The sequence below is a fragment of the Limulus polyphemus genome, unplaced genomic scaffold, assembly GCF_000517525.1.
Source record: "Limulus polyphemus unplaced genomic scaffold, Limulus_polyphemus-2.1.2 Scaffold295, whole genome shotgun sequence".
Lineage (NCBI taxonomy): Eukaryota > Metazoa > Arthropoda > Merostomata > Xiphosura > Limulidae > Limulus > Limulus polyphemus.
The window spans coordinates 104,199-121,034 of record NW_013665905.1 but is presented as its reverse complement, the minus strand read 5'-3'; the positions used below and the strand labels follow the sequence as shown (position 1 = coordinate 121,034).

Here is a 16,836-nt window from a genome sequence, read left to right as displayed (position 1 = left end):
ACATTAAGATGCAGACAACGTACACAGGTTTTGTTATGTAGAATATTTAAGTTTGGTAAGAAAAAAAGATGTAGCACTTTTCATTTACTACATTTTCATTCTTTAAATTAATCAGACTGTTCAATACATTATATTGCATTTAGGGATATACAAAGATAACACTACTGACAACATAAAATATATCAACACTAGATATTTTGGAGAAGATTAAATCATTACTGTTACTCTTTACTTCTTTCTAATGGAAGTGGCAAAAGTTATGATGCAAACTTGGGGGATGTAATCTCTTTATGTTCTTTCTTCCTTCCTCATATGCTTGTATTTCTGCATATACAGATTGCTGGGTGTACATGCAGGCATATTTCAATCAATTCAATAACTGTGTAGCATACAGGTAACTCATGTAAATCAGACTTGGTGTTTCTTATGGTGTTCCATCTGCTGATGTGATCAAATGGCTCTTAAGTATATTTAAAAGGTTACAACTTTCATATGTTGACCTTGCTGCCACGTTTATCACACAGCTGTCCTAACTGTTCTTAGTTATCTCTCACTCTCAACATTGCCACTGTAGCTATTCATCCAACTGTGTTAATCTCTAGGGTAACATTTTTTTCTTTCTCTGTATTGCTTTGTTAGCAGCAGCACTGCTTGAAGTTGCTTTAATACGAAGTTCTTGTTGGCATGTGGCATCATCATCACTTTTTCCTTCATGAGAAAGTTCTTGGCTCAATCTGTGAAATGTTTGATGGTGAGTCCACTGCCAGGAGGTGTTGTAAGTAAACATTTTCCATCCATTGTAGCTCATTTCTGGCTGAACCCATTCCAGTATGGGGCTTCAGGAATGCTGGTTGCCAACCTATGAAGCTCACTGTACAACCTTGCCCCTTATTAGTCTATTTGCAACATAAATACAATCAGTTACCTCTCCTTCATATCTTCCACCATTATACTTAAACTTAGCTAGTATGCATGAGAATGACCAAGATCTTCAGCTGTTACAGATGAACCAGGCCAGGATTCAGTTGTGATGGAAAGAATGTGTATTTCAAAAAATCTCCCAGAAAGCGCTCAGCATTCAACAAAGGCCAGACTTCTGTAGATCAATCGGTGATTCGTCTGATCTCACTCCAAATCTGTTTGGCTCTCCTCCTCTCTGTCTAGTACTTTTCCAGAATTCAGATGTATCTTTTGGATTGTATTTCACAGGGAGCAGAAGAGAGAGAAACAATGTGGAGGAACCAAATACTCAAATTGAATTCACTTCCCAGTAACAGCTAAATCCTGGTCAGTGGCACTAAATTTGGTCATTTTATGTAAGCAGTGGAAATTCAAAGATAGACACATCACATAATTACCTGATCTACACTCGAACAACAAATAAGACACAGTGTTTAAATTGAAATGAAAATGAAACACTATTAACTGAAAGTAAAAAGCTGGTTGTTTAGTGGTAGAACTATTGCTTTGTATTGTGAAAATTGAAGTAAATGTATAACTATTAAATTGATAAATAAATAAAAGGAGCTGTATTTAAATAGAAATAAATCGAAATAAACTTTACTTGAGAATGAACTAAAACAAAATATACATGACAAGTAGATTGAAGAATAGAGGAAACAAAGACAAAATTTCTACAACGAGTCTTGATTCTTTCAACCGAGAAATTAACGTGTTAACCATTCATTGTCAACTCTGTAGATGACCAATTGGAAACTTAAAATAAAAGAAGCTAGAAATATCTATTCTGAATTAAGTGCATGACTTTGTTCTGATTTCATGTTACAAATCAATACTTAGAAAACTTTACAATTTTTTTAACATAAACTACGGGAGAAAGAGATGTGTAGTATTTATATACCACACTGGGTAAAAATTTTTTTGTTTTGTTTTTTTGCTTCAGATGATGCAGACTAACTTAAGAGGTGAGCTTACTGTCGGAAAGGATATAAAGCTTGAAGACAAGGATTTAATTACCGGAATTATCACAGCCATGAGGCTGTCATCAGCTGAAGTAAGATAAAAGTCTTGATCCTTAAAGACTTAATGCTATATACATATATATATTGCTGTTGTTGTGTGTGTGCAATATTTTTCTGAAAAATACAAATCATGTGATATGTGTCAAGCCACCTTGATGTGGAATTCCACTGATACATGTGATATATCACCTTGTAAAACATGTGCTCATAAGAAAATGTCTTGATGTACTTGCCCTCTTCTTAATAATACAGCACAGTACAGATAAGTTCATCAAAATAAGAGCAAAATATTAAAAGTTTATTTTTACCAAAATAAGAACAAAAATATTAAGTTTTTTTATTGTTTATGTCAAAATAAGAAAAAAATAATAAGAGTATGTTTTATTGTTTTTGTCAAAATAAGAACAAAAATATTAAAAGTTTCTTTTAGTGTTCTTACCAAAATAAGAAAAAAACAGTAAGTTTCTTTTGTTGTTTTTATCAAAATAGGAGCAAAAATATTAAAAAGTTTGTTTTGTTGTTCTTATCAAAATAAGAGCAAAAATATTAAAAGTTTGTTTTGTTGCTTTTATCAAAATAAGAACAAAAATATTAGTTTGTTTTGTTGTTTTTATCAAAATAAGAAAATATTAAAAAGTTTGTTTTGTTGTTCTTATCAAAATAAGAGCAAAAATATTAAAATTTTTCAACAAAACAAACTTTTAATATTTTTGCTCTTATTTTGATAAAAACAACAAAACTTCTTATCAAAATAAGAGCAAAAATATTAAAAGTTTGTTTTGTTGTTTTATCAAAATAAGAGCAAAAATATTAAGAGTTTGTTTTGTTGTTTTTATCAAAATAATAGCAAAAATATTAAGAGTTTGCTTTGTTTTGTTTTCAAAATAATAACATAAATATTAAAATGTTTGTTTTGTTTTCAAAATAATAACACAAATATTAAAATGTTTGTTTTTTTGTCAAAATAGGAGCAGAAATATTAAAAAGTTTGTTTTGTTGTTTTTCAAAATAAGAACACAAATATTAAAAGTTTTTGTTTTGTTTGTATCATAACTGTTCATAAAGGGATTTGTAATGATCAATTGCATGTTATCTGACTTCAGATAATGAATAATATGTATTAATTGAAATGCAAAACTTCAAATATGTAGAACTGAAAAAAAAAACACACACACACAAGTACAAAAACCTTGAAGAGATTATATTGATCGCCATGAATTCCTACTCATTCAAAATAATATCAATGGAACTCAACATTTGATTAATAATTATGAACACTTTGTTAAAGATTGGATTAGGTTGAAAGAAATTAAGTTTCATTATTCTTTCAGGAAGTTGATGCTCTTCGAAGTGCTCTTTATCCTTCTATTCTCTGTACTGTGGCTGCTAAGGGAGACCTTGAAAAGCTTGAAATTATGAGGCAGTTTGTAAGTAAAAGTTGGAATTATTTGACTATATTTAATAAAATAGTTCACAAAATTATATTTTAGAAATATGTAATTGCAATTTAGAACATTTTATTTTTTATCCTAGGCTTCTATAAAAGTGCTTTTTTTTCATTTCTAAACTTGTAGTGCTTATGTCAACTATAATTTATTTTTTTCATTTATGGCACATGTTGATAATGGTCACTGTTACAGTTCTGTGCATGATGATTTTTTTCTTTAAATATTGTTAAAGATAAAAAGAGCATTATGAAAACAGAAGTTCCCATTTATCAGTTGATTTATGTTTGGCACAGTCTTCATTCTTTTTAGAACAATCCAAGACTAGTCCCTTCAAGTTCCACTTTTATAGTTCAACTTTAGTGAATGTGTAAGTTCTCATTTCTTTTTTTCTCCTGCTACTATATATTTTTATCAATTATTCAAGTTCTTCTTAACATTAGGTAATAAGTAGAGGACCTTACAATTTTGTTGATTTCAGTGATCAGTTGTTGAAGCACTTGGCTGACTGTGACTGCAAGTGTAATTAGTCATTCAAGTGCTGGTCTGACAGTGATGGTCAGCCATTCAATCACTTGTGTTTCATTAATGTCAACAAAGTGACATCTACAGCACTTTTGCTTCTGTTTATTGCAGCATTATTACTTCATGGAAATCTAACAAAGAAAATTCTACTGATAAATTTTAAATTTAAGGAAGCAGTTGTTTCTGTGCATTGATGTGTTTTCAGTTATTTTTGTCATTCTTAGAGTTGTGTACATGGGAATTAAATATTCTGACTGTTAATTTATTTTTTTGCTTTCTAATAAACTTATCAGCTACTTTCCTTGTACATTGTGTGGTAAGACAAAACTGCACAGACCATGTCAATTTTACATCTAACCAAGACTTCTTGGTGTAGTATGTACACATTAAGATATACAAATGAATATCCTTTTATTTAAAGTGAAATGCCATTATACTTTGCAACTTTTAATGCTTGCTTTAAGGTTTTATTCATTTCTCATTCTTATTTATAACTCAAGCTGTGAAGTTAATGAAATTTTTCAATGAAAATAATTAAACTGCAAGACGGATCATTAAAGTAAGCTATAATGAAGCCTGTAATATGTGCATAACTGGTTATTAAATGGGCATTTCATTCCCTGGAAAGACTAGTTCCAGCTACCAAATGAAGTGAAACACCAGATACAATGGTTAAATGTTGAGAGGTAGAAGTATTATATCGTAGAATAAACACTAACACTTAGGATTATATATGATGCAGCTGAATGTTTTTATAAATCTGTTTTATGTGAGAAATACTAGTAAATAATTTTATTATGTGGTAATAAAGTATCTTTAAAATGACTCGTCACTTTTTAATTGTAAAATTATAATTTGAAACACCATATTTATTTTGCAAACATTCCCAAGATTTGTTAACTTATGTATATCAGATGTACTTTGGTTGATTTACATTAATAGTTAATGATCTTTAAATTTTTGATACTATTAGGCAAATGGAAAAAGGGATCATTACATCTTTTTAATCTCTGTCCTGGACCTACTAGGGGGCTCAACTTACACATTCTCTTCCTTCGTTGTTTGGGGGAGCAGAATCAGTTCTAAGTTCTTGGATTTTGACTTATTTTCTGTGGTCACTCACTCACTCAAGCACTCACCTGACAAATTACGACAATATTAATATGGAAAGTTTCTAAAACATTTCTTAGTAAAATAATTTCTTCCAGTTAACACATAAATATAAAGTATCTAATGCTGTATTTAATTTGGTTATTTCGATACATATATACATTAATGTTTTTCACTAGAAACTGGGATTTGATACCCATGGTGCGAAGAGCACAGATAGCCCATTGTGTAGCTTTGTGCTTAACTTCAAACAAACAATTAATGTTTTTCTTTTATAGGCTATTTTATCACAATAGAAAATTTTGTTACACCCATCACCTAAACTGGTAAATAATTGCATAATGTTTTCACAATAAACAATTTATTATAAGAGTATTATACAAAAAAAGTTACAAACTATTTTGGCATTATGTAATTTTTTTTCCTAAATTCAGTTGTATTATTATTAAATTCAAAAAAGTTCTGAAAAACCTAAACAAAACTACCTAATCTGTTGCCAAGAGAAAATTGAGAGCATTGATTTTTTTTATTTCTCAAGAGGCTAAGGCTATTTGAATGGGATGTTTTCAGTGATTTGTTGGTTTTGAAAATAACTTTATTAGAACCAACAATTTTTGTAATTTTTTTTCTTGAATTATTAAATTGATTAAACTTTTTTTGTAATTTCTAATGAGAGTTGAGTTTTATATTTTATTTTGTTCTTTCCATAACAAAGAAACAGTATCTGTATGTACTAGATATCACATTTTTTATTATAGGGAGCCTACCTCTCTGCATGTGACTATGATTTTCGCACTCCACTACACATTGCCGCATCAGAGGGTAACCAAGAAATTGTAGAGTATCTCCTTAAGCATGGGGCCAGTGTGCACATGAGGGACCGAGAGCATAAGACACCCCTACAAAATGCTGTTGAGTTTGATTATCATGAAATCATTAAAATACTGAGAAAGGCTGGCAGCCATCTTACTCTGCCGCCTTTGGTTTTGGCAGACTGTGTAATAAAGTATGCGCTATCTTTCATATCTTTGTTTGTTTGTTTGAGGCTAAAGATGTGTTATAATAAGAGGTTAATGTAATAGCTTTATATTTTATTCTTCATATTATCATCTTGATAGAACTGCATAGTATTTATGTGGATATATATCATAATTAAACAGATTTCTGAGACCATCATATAAAAGCATGTCTTGCGGTACTGAACTTTTCGTAACACTTTTTCTAGTAAAATTTTGAGCATTATTTTTATTTATCCCAACTTCACCATAGTTTCAAATTTCTTGATAGTTTTTGTTCATTTTTCAACTCGTATATACTTTTATCTCAAACCACAGCAATATTTGTTTAAAAGTATTTTCTGAATAAAGTTTTCCATGAATCTAGAACAATCTTAAATATTCTTGGAACAAAATAAAATACATAATTACATACTAAAGTTGTGGTCACTGTCTTGTAGGACAGGAGTCTAACCTACTAAGCAGTCTTTTAGTATTAGTTGATTTTAAAAGATGTGCATTTAATTATTCTCTTATAAAAATAAAATATATGATAGGTTTTATGTTTTTTTTATAATATAAAAGAATGAAAAATATATCAACTTATTCTTGAAAGATAATTTCAATATTTATAATTTCATATGATATTGTTTCATATATTTTCTAAGTATTCTTTTTAGTGATAGTGATAAGTGGAATGTCTGTTTTGAAAATTATGATCTAATAGCTCAAAGATCTTAGTTTTTTATATATTTATTATTAAGTATTTAATAATTGTCATCTGATATGTTTTAGCAGACTTCATCTATTTTTTTTTTGAAGCTTGTTTGAAGATATTCCAAGACTTCCACTTGCAGAATGAAATGTCATCCTCAAACAAGCTTCAAAACATTTAGATGAAGTTTGTCAGATGAAAGATGAACTACAATTAACCACTGCAACCTTCTTTTTAACAGTGTATAAAAATTTGACAGTTATTTAAAATACTTACCAAAAAAAACACAATGTGAAAAACAACCATTGGTAGTTTTTATTGACACTATTATTTATACTGTAATTTTTTTCAAACTTTTATTTAAATTATCAGTGAAGCAACTAAAAGCTTAATGAAGCATCAATCTTCCTGAATCTTGGGTAAAATTTTGTTTTGCAAGCTATTAGTGATGTGAAATTTATGTTTTGCAGTGCTGCTAAACGTAACGATGTTAGAAGATTGACCTCTTATTCGCTAGCTGGAGTGAATTTGAGTGAACCTGATGGTTGTGGTCGTACAGCACTTCATGTGGTAAGGGTTCTCTGGTAATAGTGTTAAATAATTGAAATAAAATGTTGTTCTAGTTTTGGGTACTTATTTTACTGTTGAGTGACACATTTTTAATTTAATGTACTTACTATAGGTAATTTAAATGCTTGGTAATTAAAAGGAAAGAGGTGTAGATGCTAAAATTGTGTCTATATGTGTATATATATTTTTTTTCTGCCCTTTATATTTCCCACCAAACAATGATTCATGTTCATTGTACACTGCTGCATTCCATATATTGATAAGATATTGTTTATACATTACTGTAGTTTCAATTTAAATTTATGTGCTGATTAAACTCACAGGAAAAGTTGTATTCTTGGTTTAATGTACAGACACATTACACAAGAGCCCTACAAATAGACAAACAAAGCTTTTATATAAAAATAAAATCATAATAATAGAAGACATTCTTAGCTTTTATGTGTTTCAAAAAAATAATTGATCTAAGTGCTCATTTGATTATGATTTGCAGTTCATGCTTCAGCTATTGATGAAATCTTCAAAATATGTGATAGTGAGTAAACCAGTTATAGTATCAGTTCAAAATTTATATATTCCCCATGTTTTTTTGTGCTCCCCTTTATTTCCCCATATTCTTGCAATTTAGCCTTATGTTTTCACTCACTGATAGTAGACGTTTTTAGAAAATACAATATTAATAGTACACAGTAGAACTGAAGCACTGGAAACAGAGAAAAAGAGATCCATAGCTGTGACTGTGTATCAACATTCTGAATGGAGAACTATGGTGCAGCACCTGAAGAATATATGATGATGGAACTGAACCATTGGTTACTGAACTTCTCCTACTGTGCCAAGTTAGTTACATTTGGTAAGTTTTCCTAATAATATGGCCCATGTTTCCATTCAGGTGACTCCAATGATGCAATCTGAGTGTGGTACTTTGACTCATCGATAACAAGTACAAGTAATCTGCCAACCACCTTGACAGAATTACAAATACTGAACTAATACTAATACTGCTTTCTTGATTCATACAACATTATTTCTTAGTCAAGAATGGGAAGTTTATGGCAATGATTGGAAATATATTTATAGTTGAATGTTTTGCTACATATATATATTATATATCTCATAATCAGTGATTTGTAATTACATCAAAGATGACATCAGTTTATACTTGATGATTGTGATAAGTGTTTTCAGTAGATAAACTGAGATGATGGAATAAAATCAAAGAAGGAGAACATAGCACAACTAACAGAACCGTAAATATTTAGAATAGCAATACCTTCTATTAGCTCTGATTATTGTTAAGATTTGAGTATTCACTGGTTCTTTCTTAGTTTGACTGGATGAGTTTAGAGTTGAAACACATATGTATTAAGGATTTGGCAGATTCAGAGCAGTCCGAATTTATCTCAAATCCACTGCTTTGACCAGTGTAATTTGTATACTTTGAGAAATTGATATATTGGTAACATACCATTTATTACTTATATTAGCAATGCTTTTATGTATATGGATGTTGGAAACAAAATTTAAGTAGTGAGGACTATTCTAATAAAGCACAAGCATGGGAGTGTCTGAGAAAAAAAAAATTAAATCTTTCATATGACAGACATAAAAAAAAAATTTTGGCCTTCTAAATGAAATTATATTTTATTGATATTCTGCAAATGGTCTTGTCTAAAAAAAAAAAAAAAAGTTATTTTATGAGCTTTAAGTCTTGGAAGAAAAAGTGATGTACATTTTTCCCATGCCACACTATATGGAGTAGCCCTAAATTGGTGTAATAAGTAAAGTGGATAATATTTAAATGAAACACGTGTATACATGTTTACTAGCACAGGTAGGTAAACATGGTTACCAGACAAGACAGTGGTGCAAAACTGATGTTAATGACTCCCGTAAAAACTTCTGTAAATGATTCTTCTTTTGAAAATCCTTGACAAGTGGGATGCATTAATAATTACTTTATTTAGTGGATGTGCCAACAGGAGTCAAAGAGAACAAAACAGAACATGGTCTGCAAAAGCATGATAAATATGGGTATATGCTGAATGAGTTAAAATTACAAAGAATTAAAAGTAAAGTTGAATTTTTGTATTAGCAACTTTTTACTAATTTTTCAGACATAAGAATATTTCCATGAATTGCATGATCAGATGACAGAAGTGATAAAGTCAACTTTGTTTAAGATTTAATGTGATAAAGAGCAGGTAGACTGATATCTAGGACACTGATTACAAAAAGGCTGATACTTTTCTGACACTTTATGAAATTGAGAATGGAGCACCAACATAAACAGGTTTTACAAAAACTCCCATTGAGAAAGACAAACTACTATGTCTACAAATGAGTATTTTGCACATATGTGATATTTCTATTCACTGATGTAAACAATTGATTGAAGAACTAGGACATTTAGAAGAATTGCACTAGCTCTGCCTCAAGTAATTTCAGGTGACAAAAATGTTTCTGTGACGGATGATAGGAATGTGTACCAGGGGTGATGATATTCCAGAAGAATGGTATAAACCCAGTTCCATGGATGTTAAGGAGGGTTTCAAGTATCTAAAGATTGATTATTTTTGGAACAAAGTTTCGTAATTCAAGAACAAAACAGGTAATGGCAAGCAGAGTGCCTTTCAGAAACTAGTTAAAAGTGTATTGTAGCTTGTCCATGGTAACTTATATGGTGAGATTCCTTTCGGGAAGAAAGAGCATCATTAACCCCTTACAGGATTTAACTTACAATTAAGCACAATGGATTAAGGGTGTTCAAGGATGCTTGAAATCAAGCTTATGACAAATACAGGAAGTGTTTAGTGGAAGATAAAGTAGAGGCTAATGCTGCCAAGAGGCAGGTAAGGCAAGATCAGCATAAGCACAGAAACTCGGAGAGCTTTCTTGGAAGGAAAGTAACCTTTAGAAGTCTGAGAATGCATACTGAAATATAATGCAACCAAGAAAGAAACTGTTTGCTGAAGCTTATGAAAGACTAACTGAAGCTATCAAAGAGAAATATTTTAAATAATTTAGTATTGTTCAAAGTTTGTTGGAAGTAGCAAAAACAAAGATTGAACTGCCCCAAAAGACTTGATTATAAGTTCGTGCAAAAAAAAGAAAACACTCAATTTCAGAAAAACAAAAGTAGTTAATGACTATTCAGGAGCCTTCTTAAAAGCCCCCAAACCCTAAATCAGGCAAGTAAGCCATAAAACACACTAGTCTTCTCAAAGATTTTAATCATTCTAGTTAAGTTTGAATAGTATATTACAATGGATAATTTATAAAATTTTTATTATTATTTATTAAGTAACAAAATCTTCAACTAGTTGAATGATTATGGTTATAAGAATCTGAGTAATGGAGGTGTAACAATGACTTAGTAACTGTCTTCTAAGCGATAGTACTCAGTAGCTGATGTAGAATTTTGTATCCTATATAATTAAGCCAATGTATATAAAAATGATAAAATTGTTGTAAAAGAACTTTAAATTATCTCACTCTGATAAGTACAAGCATCTTGAAGTTTGGAGATATTTTGAAAAGATATTTCCTACCAGTTTTTTTTACTGATTGAGTTTATAGAGTGGAGTAGCCTGCAAAGTTGTTAGAGATGATCTCAGTTAAGTCAAGAAATTAAGTAGTTACTTAGATGTTGTTTGCCAATTTAATTTGATATTGAGTATTTATGTAATTATGTTCACATTGATGGGTGCATATGGAACTAATAAACCTTCTTTTCTTTGTTTTTTTTTTTAGGATTCGTACTCTGTTCCAGTGGCTTCTGGTGACTACTAAGGTAACACTGTCCCTTCACTGTGGGGAATAAACTTAAGAATGAGACTGATTTCTGGTGACTACTAAGGTAACACTGTCCCTTCACTGTGGGGAATAAACTTAAGGATGAGACTGATTTCTAGTGACTACTAAGGTAACACTGTCCCTTCACTGTGGGGAATAAACTTAAGAATGAAACTGATTTCTGGTGACTACTAAGGTAACACTGTCCCTTCACTGTGGGGAATAAACTTAAGAATGAGATTGATTTCTGATGACTACTAAGGTAACACTGTCCCTTCATTGTGGGGAATAAACTTAAGAATGAAACTGGTTTCTGGTGACTACTAAGGTAACACTGTCCCTTCACTGTGGGGAATAAACTTAAGAATGAGACTGATTTCTGGTGACTACTAAGGTAACACTGTCCCTTCACTGTGGGGAATAAACTTAAGAATGAGACTGATTTCTGGTGACTACTAAGGTAACACTGTCCCTTCACTGTGGGGAATAAACTTAAGAATGAGACTGATTTCTGGTGACTACTGAGGTAACACTGTCCCTTCACTGTGGGGAATAAACTTAAGAATGAGACTGATCACATTCACTGAAAATGAATCTGTTAGTCCTACATTTTATCTACTCGACTATATGTTATCTCTTCTTCTTCTTCATTATTATTTTTTTTGTCTATAAAACGTCACCCTGTTTATCCTTTTTTTTTCCCCAAAAGCTACTTGCAACCTTTTAATACACAAATGACTAGAGAATTATATTAAACTCAAATCTAGTTCACTTAATGAAAGCACTCCAATAAAACCACAGATAAACACATGCAGAATGACTTCTATTTGCATTTTATTCCATATTGTAAAAAAAGGGCTCCTGTGAAACAGAGGAATAGCTTTAATAATAATTAATGTCCAAGTTTAAATATTTTCCAACACATTTTTTGGAACAAAAATTGATTTGGATCCCAGATCTGTTATTCAACATTGGCCTTTGACAAAGTTTAGCAACAGTTTTTTGTAATGCGTTTCACACAGTTTAAAGGACTCATCTTATGTATCATGTAATGGAAAGAAGTTATTTTATTATGTAGAATAAAAGTTTAATTTTGAATCTATCTGCTAAGATTTGAGATTCACTTTTTGTAAGGTTTACTTTTTATTTATTTAGATTTGACAAATTGTTTATCAAACCATAGCTGCTTGGTCAGCTGTAAAGATTTTTATCCTGTTATTCTTCTTTATAATTTTAAAAAATATCGGGATACATTTCTCTACAGCTTTTCAAGGTGTCTTTCTTTGTAGTTGTAGAGGGTATCCTAGCCTGTTTCTTTGTAGATTTCTAGTTTATTTTGGTGTCTTTCTTTTGCTTTATAGACTAGCAGGATATTATTTGCATCTGTAGATGATATTTCTATAGATTTTCTTTATAACCCTATGGGCTATATAGGTATTTTCCTTCACACATCAGCAAGATATTTGTTATATCTCTGGAAGATATTCAGAAAAACCAATCTATGTAGCCCCAGTATCTACTAATAGAAATCATGATTTATTCTAACTTTTTTTTATCATTGTGGCAGATTTTGTTCTCTATGAATTTTCAAATTGATGTGTAAAAAAATATATATTTTTTTTCATTTTTAAATTTTATTTGATTTTTACAGTTCTTTAAAAATATTTTATCAAGTTACGAAACCTAATGAGTAGAAATCTCCATTTATTCATACTTCATGAACTGTTTGCTATTACAATACCAAGTTTAAGTCAAATAATAATTGGGTTAAATGAAAGAAATGATGATTTAATTAACTATATTTTTTTTATTAGTCAGTCAAATTTTTCATATCAATTACTGAAATATACTTAAGCAGTTTGCTTTATTGGAATGGCACTGATTATCATACCAAAAGTAATAAATTCTGAGGGTTGTTTTGTGTTTTAAAAGTTCATTATTTTTCTAATTATAACTGATATAGAATTAAGGAATACATGCGTTGTAAATGTATCAAAGATCATGTATGATTTTATTTTTTGTAGTTAACCTACTTATCTTTATGCAGAATGAAAGCTAAATGGGCTTAGAGACATCAATCTTATTTTATACTTTCATCTTTATAAAAACTGAAGATTATAATTATTAAAAAAAGGATAAAAATAACATATTCAAAAATCTTTTCATGCTCGCTTATGGTCATCAACACTGTTTTGTTCAAATGCTAAGTTCTAATGATCATCAAATGGCTGATTACTTATCACTTGTTCTTTGGCTGTAGTCTTAGCATACTATTGTGCTTTGTGTTTCTGTTTGTTTGAAAGTCATTTTATCAAGCACTTTAATTAAGGTAATTTTAACTCAACTTGAAAGAGCTTAAGATAACAAACATTTTGAAAACTGGTATCGTAGTCTTCTAAGAATTCTAAAGTATAATAAATATTTTAAAATCTCTTTTCTCCCTCTCTATTTTAATTTTTTTTTTTACATATTCTCCTATTGTGTTCCTCCCACTTTTAGTGGACTGCTTTTGGCCTGTTTTAAGTCACCAAAAGTATTTCACTTTTCCTTATATATATTTTGTTAAATAAAGTAACTCAATAGTATCTAAACATTTGAGATGAACAATTTGAATTGGCTGTTGTTATTTTTTGTTTTTATTATTGTAACCCATCAAATTTTTAAACACAAATTATCTAAAATTGTATATACACCAAAATGCTTATGGTTTCATAACATTGATTACAAGTGCCAAGCAACATATGAATTACAAAGAAATCATTTTTAAATATTACTGTTAATGTTGCAGTTGATTTCATTTTTTACTGCTGGGGATCTGTGTATATTTTATATAGAAAATAGGTAATTACTTAGTTCTTTACACTTGTTTAACAGGTAAAAATATAAAATTCTCATTATGATTCAGTAAGCAGACCAGTATATAAAAAGTTATTAATTGAAGGGTTAAATAGATGTGGTTATATAAAACATGTTTAAGCACGACTGATGTCTATGTATTTTATACATCCTAGGCTGTGGAAATGGATAATGAAACTGTAGTGAAGTACTTGTTAAGTATGGATGTGAACACTGAATCTTCTGATATTTATGGACACACACCCCTGGATATTGCTATTGAATTAGGAAGGGAGAAGCTAAAAGACTTATTGATAACTAATACAACAGTATTTTAAAATACAAATAATTAATTTCAAAAGCTTAAGATATTTATACATTCTTTTCATTGTAGTTTGTAGTTAGTTTTAGTAGAAATGTAAGCCCTTATTTCTAAGGAACAGTTGAAGATGTTCTTTAAGCCATTTTCTGCCGGAGATTGAATATTTTTCTTCCTCTAAAAGGGGAAGAAAAAAGGTTTACTTCTGTTGAGAAGTGATGGGTGAAAAAAATGCTCATTTTTTCAGAAAGTCTGTGATGTAAAAGATTTGTACAGCTTGTAGTTTTTAAGAAACATAAGGGTACTTCCAAGTGTAGAGATGCACATGAAAATAATGATAATTCAGTAAGCATCTTCTCACCTCACATATCTGCTTTAATAGTTGTACTTCTAAAGATTAGCATTCTTGTACTTGAAACTAAAATCGTGAAAATATTTCTGGATTTTATTTGAGTGATGTCTCTTAATGAAACTTTCTTATATCTAGAAGTTGTTATGGCTTTTAAATAGAAAGTATTTGTACGTTAGTTATGTGATACCTAACTGAGTATGATTTATGTTACACTAGCTGCTTGTTTCTGTTAATGAAAGCATGTTTAAAAATCAAACTTCATGTACAGCATGAAGAAGATTCATTTGGTTTTTAACATCTGAACTGTTATGTACTTTTCCACTTCCTTGTTGTGCTCTTTAATCCTGTGCTAAAGAACAGTTGAATCTTTTTTAAACAGCATCTCACCAGTGAAATATATATCTACATTTTGATTCATTTTTAAATATTTAATAAAACAAATTAAGATATGGGAGGGGGGTTTGTTGATTAACATATTCTGCATATAAAAAGTGTTTTTCTTTTTGTTTTCTATATTTTCTGTTGTACTGTTGTTTAATTTTAAATAGCAAATGGTGAAATAGCTACAGTACAACTTAAGTATTAGCCTAGAATACAAGTATCACTTTTTAAAATCGTTGAAAACATTTCCTTATTGTTTTTGTTGTGACGCAGATACCTAAGAAAGTAAATGTAGTAGAAAAAATTTATGATATTTGTATGTAAGATAATAATAGCCAAAGGTTATTTCTAATTTTTCAATTTATCTCTCTTCCAGAGATAATTTTTTTTCGTTTACAGAACATTTTTTTTTTCAAAACTTTTGATCGTTTACTTTGTTTCAGAAATTTCCAATACATTTATTTATGTTTACATCAAAGCATCTCTCACTGAAATTTCCACATGCAACAACATAGATGAATTTCAGCAAGCTGTACAAGATTTATTTGATGACTTGTGAATATGTCTTTATCTTATGTACATATAGATGCTGAATCTTTATAATAATCTTAGATGTTTTTTATAGTCATAGCTTGTTATTTGAATAATTTGTACATAACTATAGCTATGACGTTTTAGTTTTGTTGAATATTTGAACACGTACATTTGCCAAAGATGTGTTGAAAATATGTACGAGTGAACTTCTTAACATTGTAGGGAATTCTTATTTAAGGAATTTTAACAAATAATAAGTGTTTATTATTAGTTGCTTTAAAAACATTATCTGGAAAACTAATTTACATTATGCATTGTACCAGCAGTTTTTTTTTAATTGATTGGGATGTATGAGATTTTGACATAAAATAGGTCCTTTTTGAAATACTTTAATAATTATTTGGGAATTATTATACTTTATATTTGTAAATAATATGATGTGTACTGCGTATCAAGTACAACATTCAAAGTTTGTGATGTTTATTAATGGGAAAAGTTTTATTCTTTTTTATCTATAATTTCTTGAGATATATTTGTTTTTTGTAAGATGTTTATGATTGATGGATGTTATAACATAATTTAAAGTATGTTTTAAATTTCTGAGATGTTTTTACTAGTCCTGTGTTATTTAAGCAAATCACATAAATTATAAATCCTTCTTTTAAATAATCTTTGGCAGAAATCTTTCTCTATGGTTCTTGTAATATGCCCAGGATTCACCTCATGTTAACTTATTTATACTCATTAGTAATCCATAATTTTCTGCTCTAGGAAATAGCATCCACCTCTACAAAATAACTTAATACACACACACACACACACACACATACATACATACATACATACATACATACAGATATATGTGTTGTTATTGGCTTCAATAGTACATTCTACTTAAAAGTTCTTCCCACAATACATTATATATACATAAACATGATCTTATTGTACAGTAGTATGCCATCCGTATAAATGTGATCACGTTGTTGGTTTAATTTTGCAACATAAACATTATTGTCTGTTACATTCTATGCTTATATGATCTCATAGTTATCATCTACAACAACATATCATACATCAGTGATCGTGAATAAGGCTGCAGTTTTGTTGGAAAAACTGTGATTTTGAATAGATTCCATGAAATATTGCAAATGACTGTTAAAAGAGATCTGTTTGCTGCTGCTTTTATTTTTATTGAAAAAGATTAAGTATATAGCACATGCTAACCTCGATAGATACACAGTGATTATCTGTCAAAACTGTGAAAATTTTATTGCAAGT

At 29.7% G+C, this 16,836-nt stretch overlaps 1 protein-coding gene across 8 annotated transcripts in view; it reads left to right on the top strand.

Annotated features, from left to right (window-relative positions):
* LOC106457130 (L-asparaginase-like) overlaps positions 1 to 16,830 on the top strand; it is a 40,145-nt gene extending 23,315 nt beyond the window's left edge. For 3 of the 8 annotated variants that reach the window (XM_022382945.1, XM_022382944.1, XM_013916517.2), the window contains 5 exons: positions 1,904 to 2,014; positions 3,314 to 3,409; positions 5,821 to 6,068; positions 7,243 to 7,342; positions 14,149 to 15,431. In XM_022382945.1, the coding sequence (XP_022238653.1) occupies positions 1,904 to 2,014; positions 3,314 to 3,409; positions 5,821 to 6,068; positions 7,243 to 7,342; positions 14,149 to 14,310 (717 nt within the window). In that variant the 3' untranslated portion in view covers positions 14,311 to 15,431. Of the gene's footprint in view, positions 1 to 1,903; positions 2,015 to 3,313; positions 3,410 to 3,723; positions 3,798 to 5,820; positions 6,069 to 7,242; positions 7,343 to 8,025; positions 8,196 to 11,095; positions 11,136 to 11,201; positions 12,699 to 14,148; positions 15,432 to 15,467 lie in introns of those variants that run through there. The other 5 variants (XR_002610075.1, XR_002610076.1, XM_022382946.1 and 2 more) reach the window with 5 other exon arrangements.
* Positions 16,831 to 16,836: the final 6 nt, after the last annotated feature.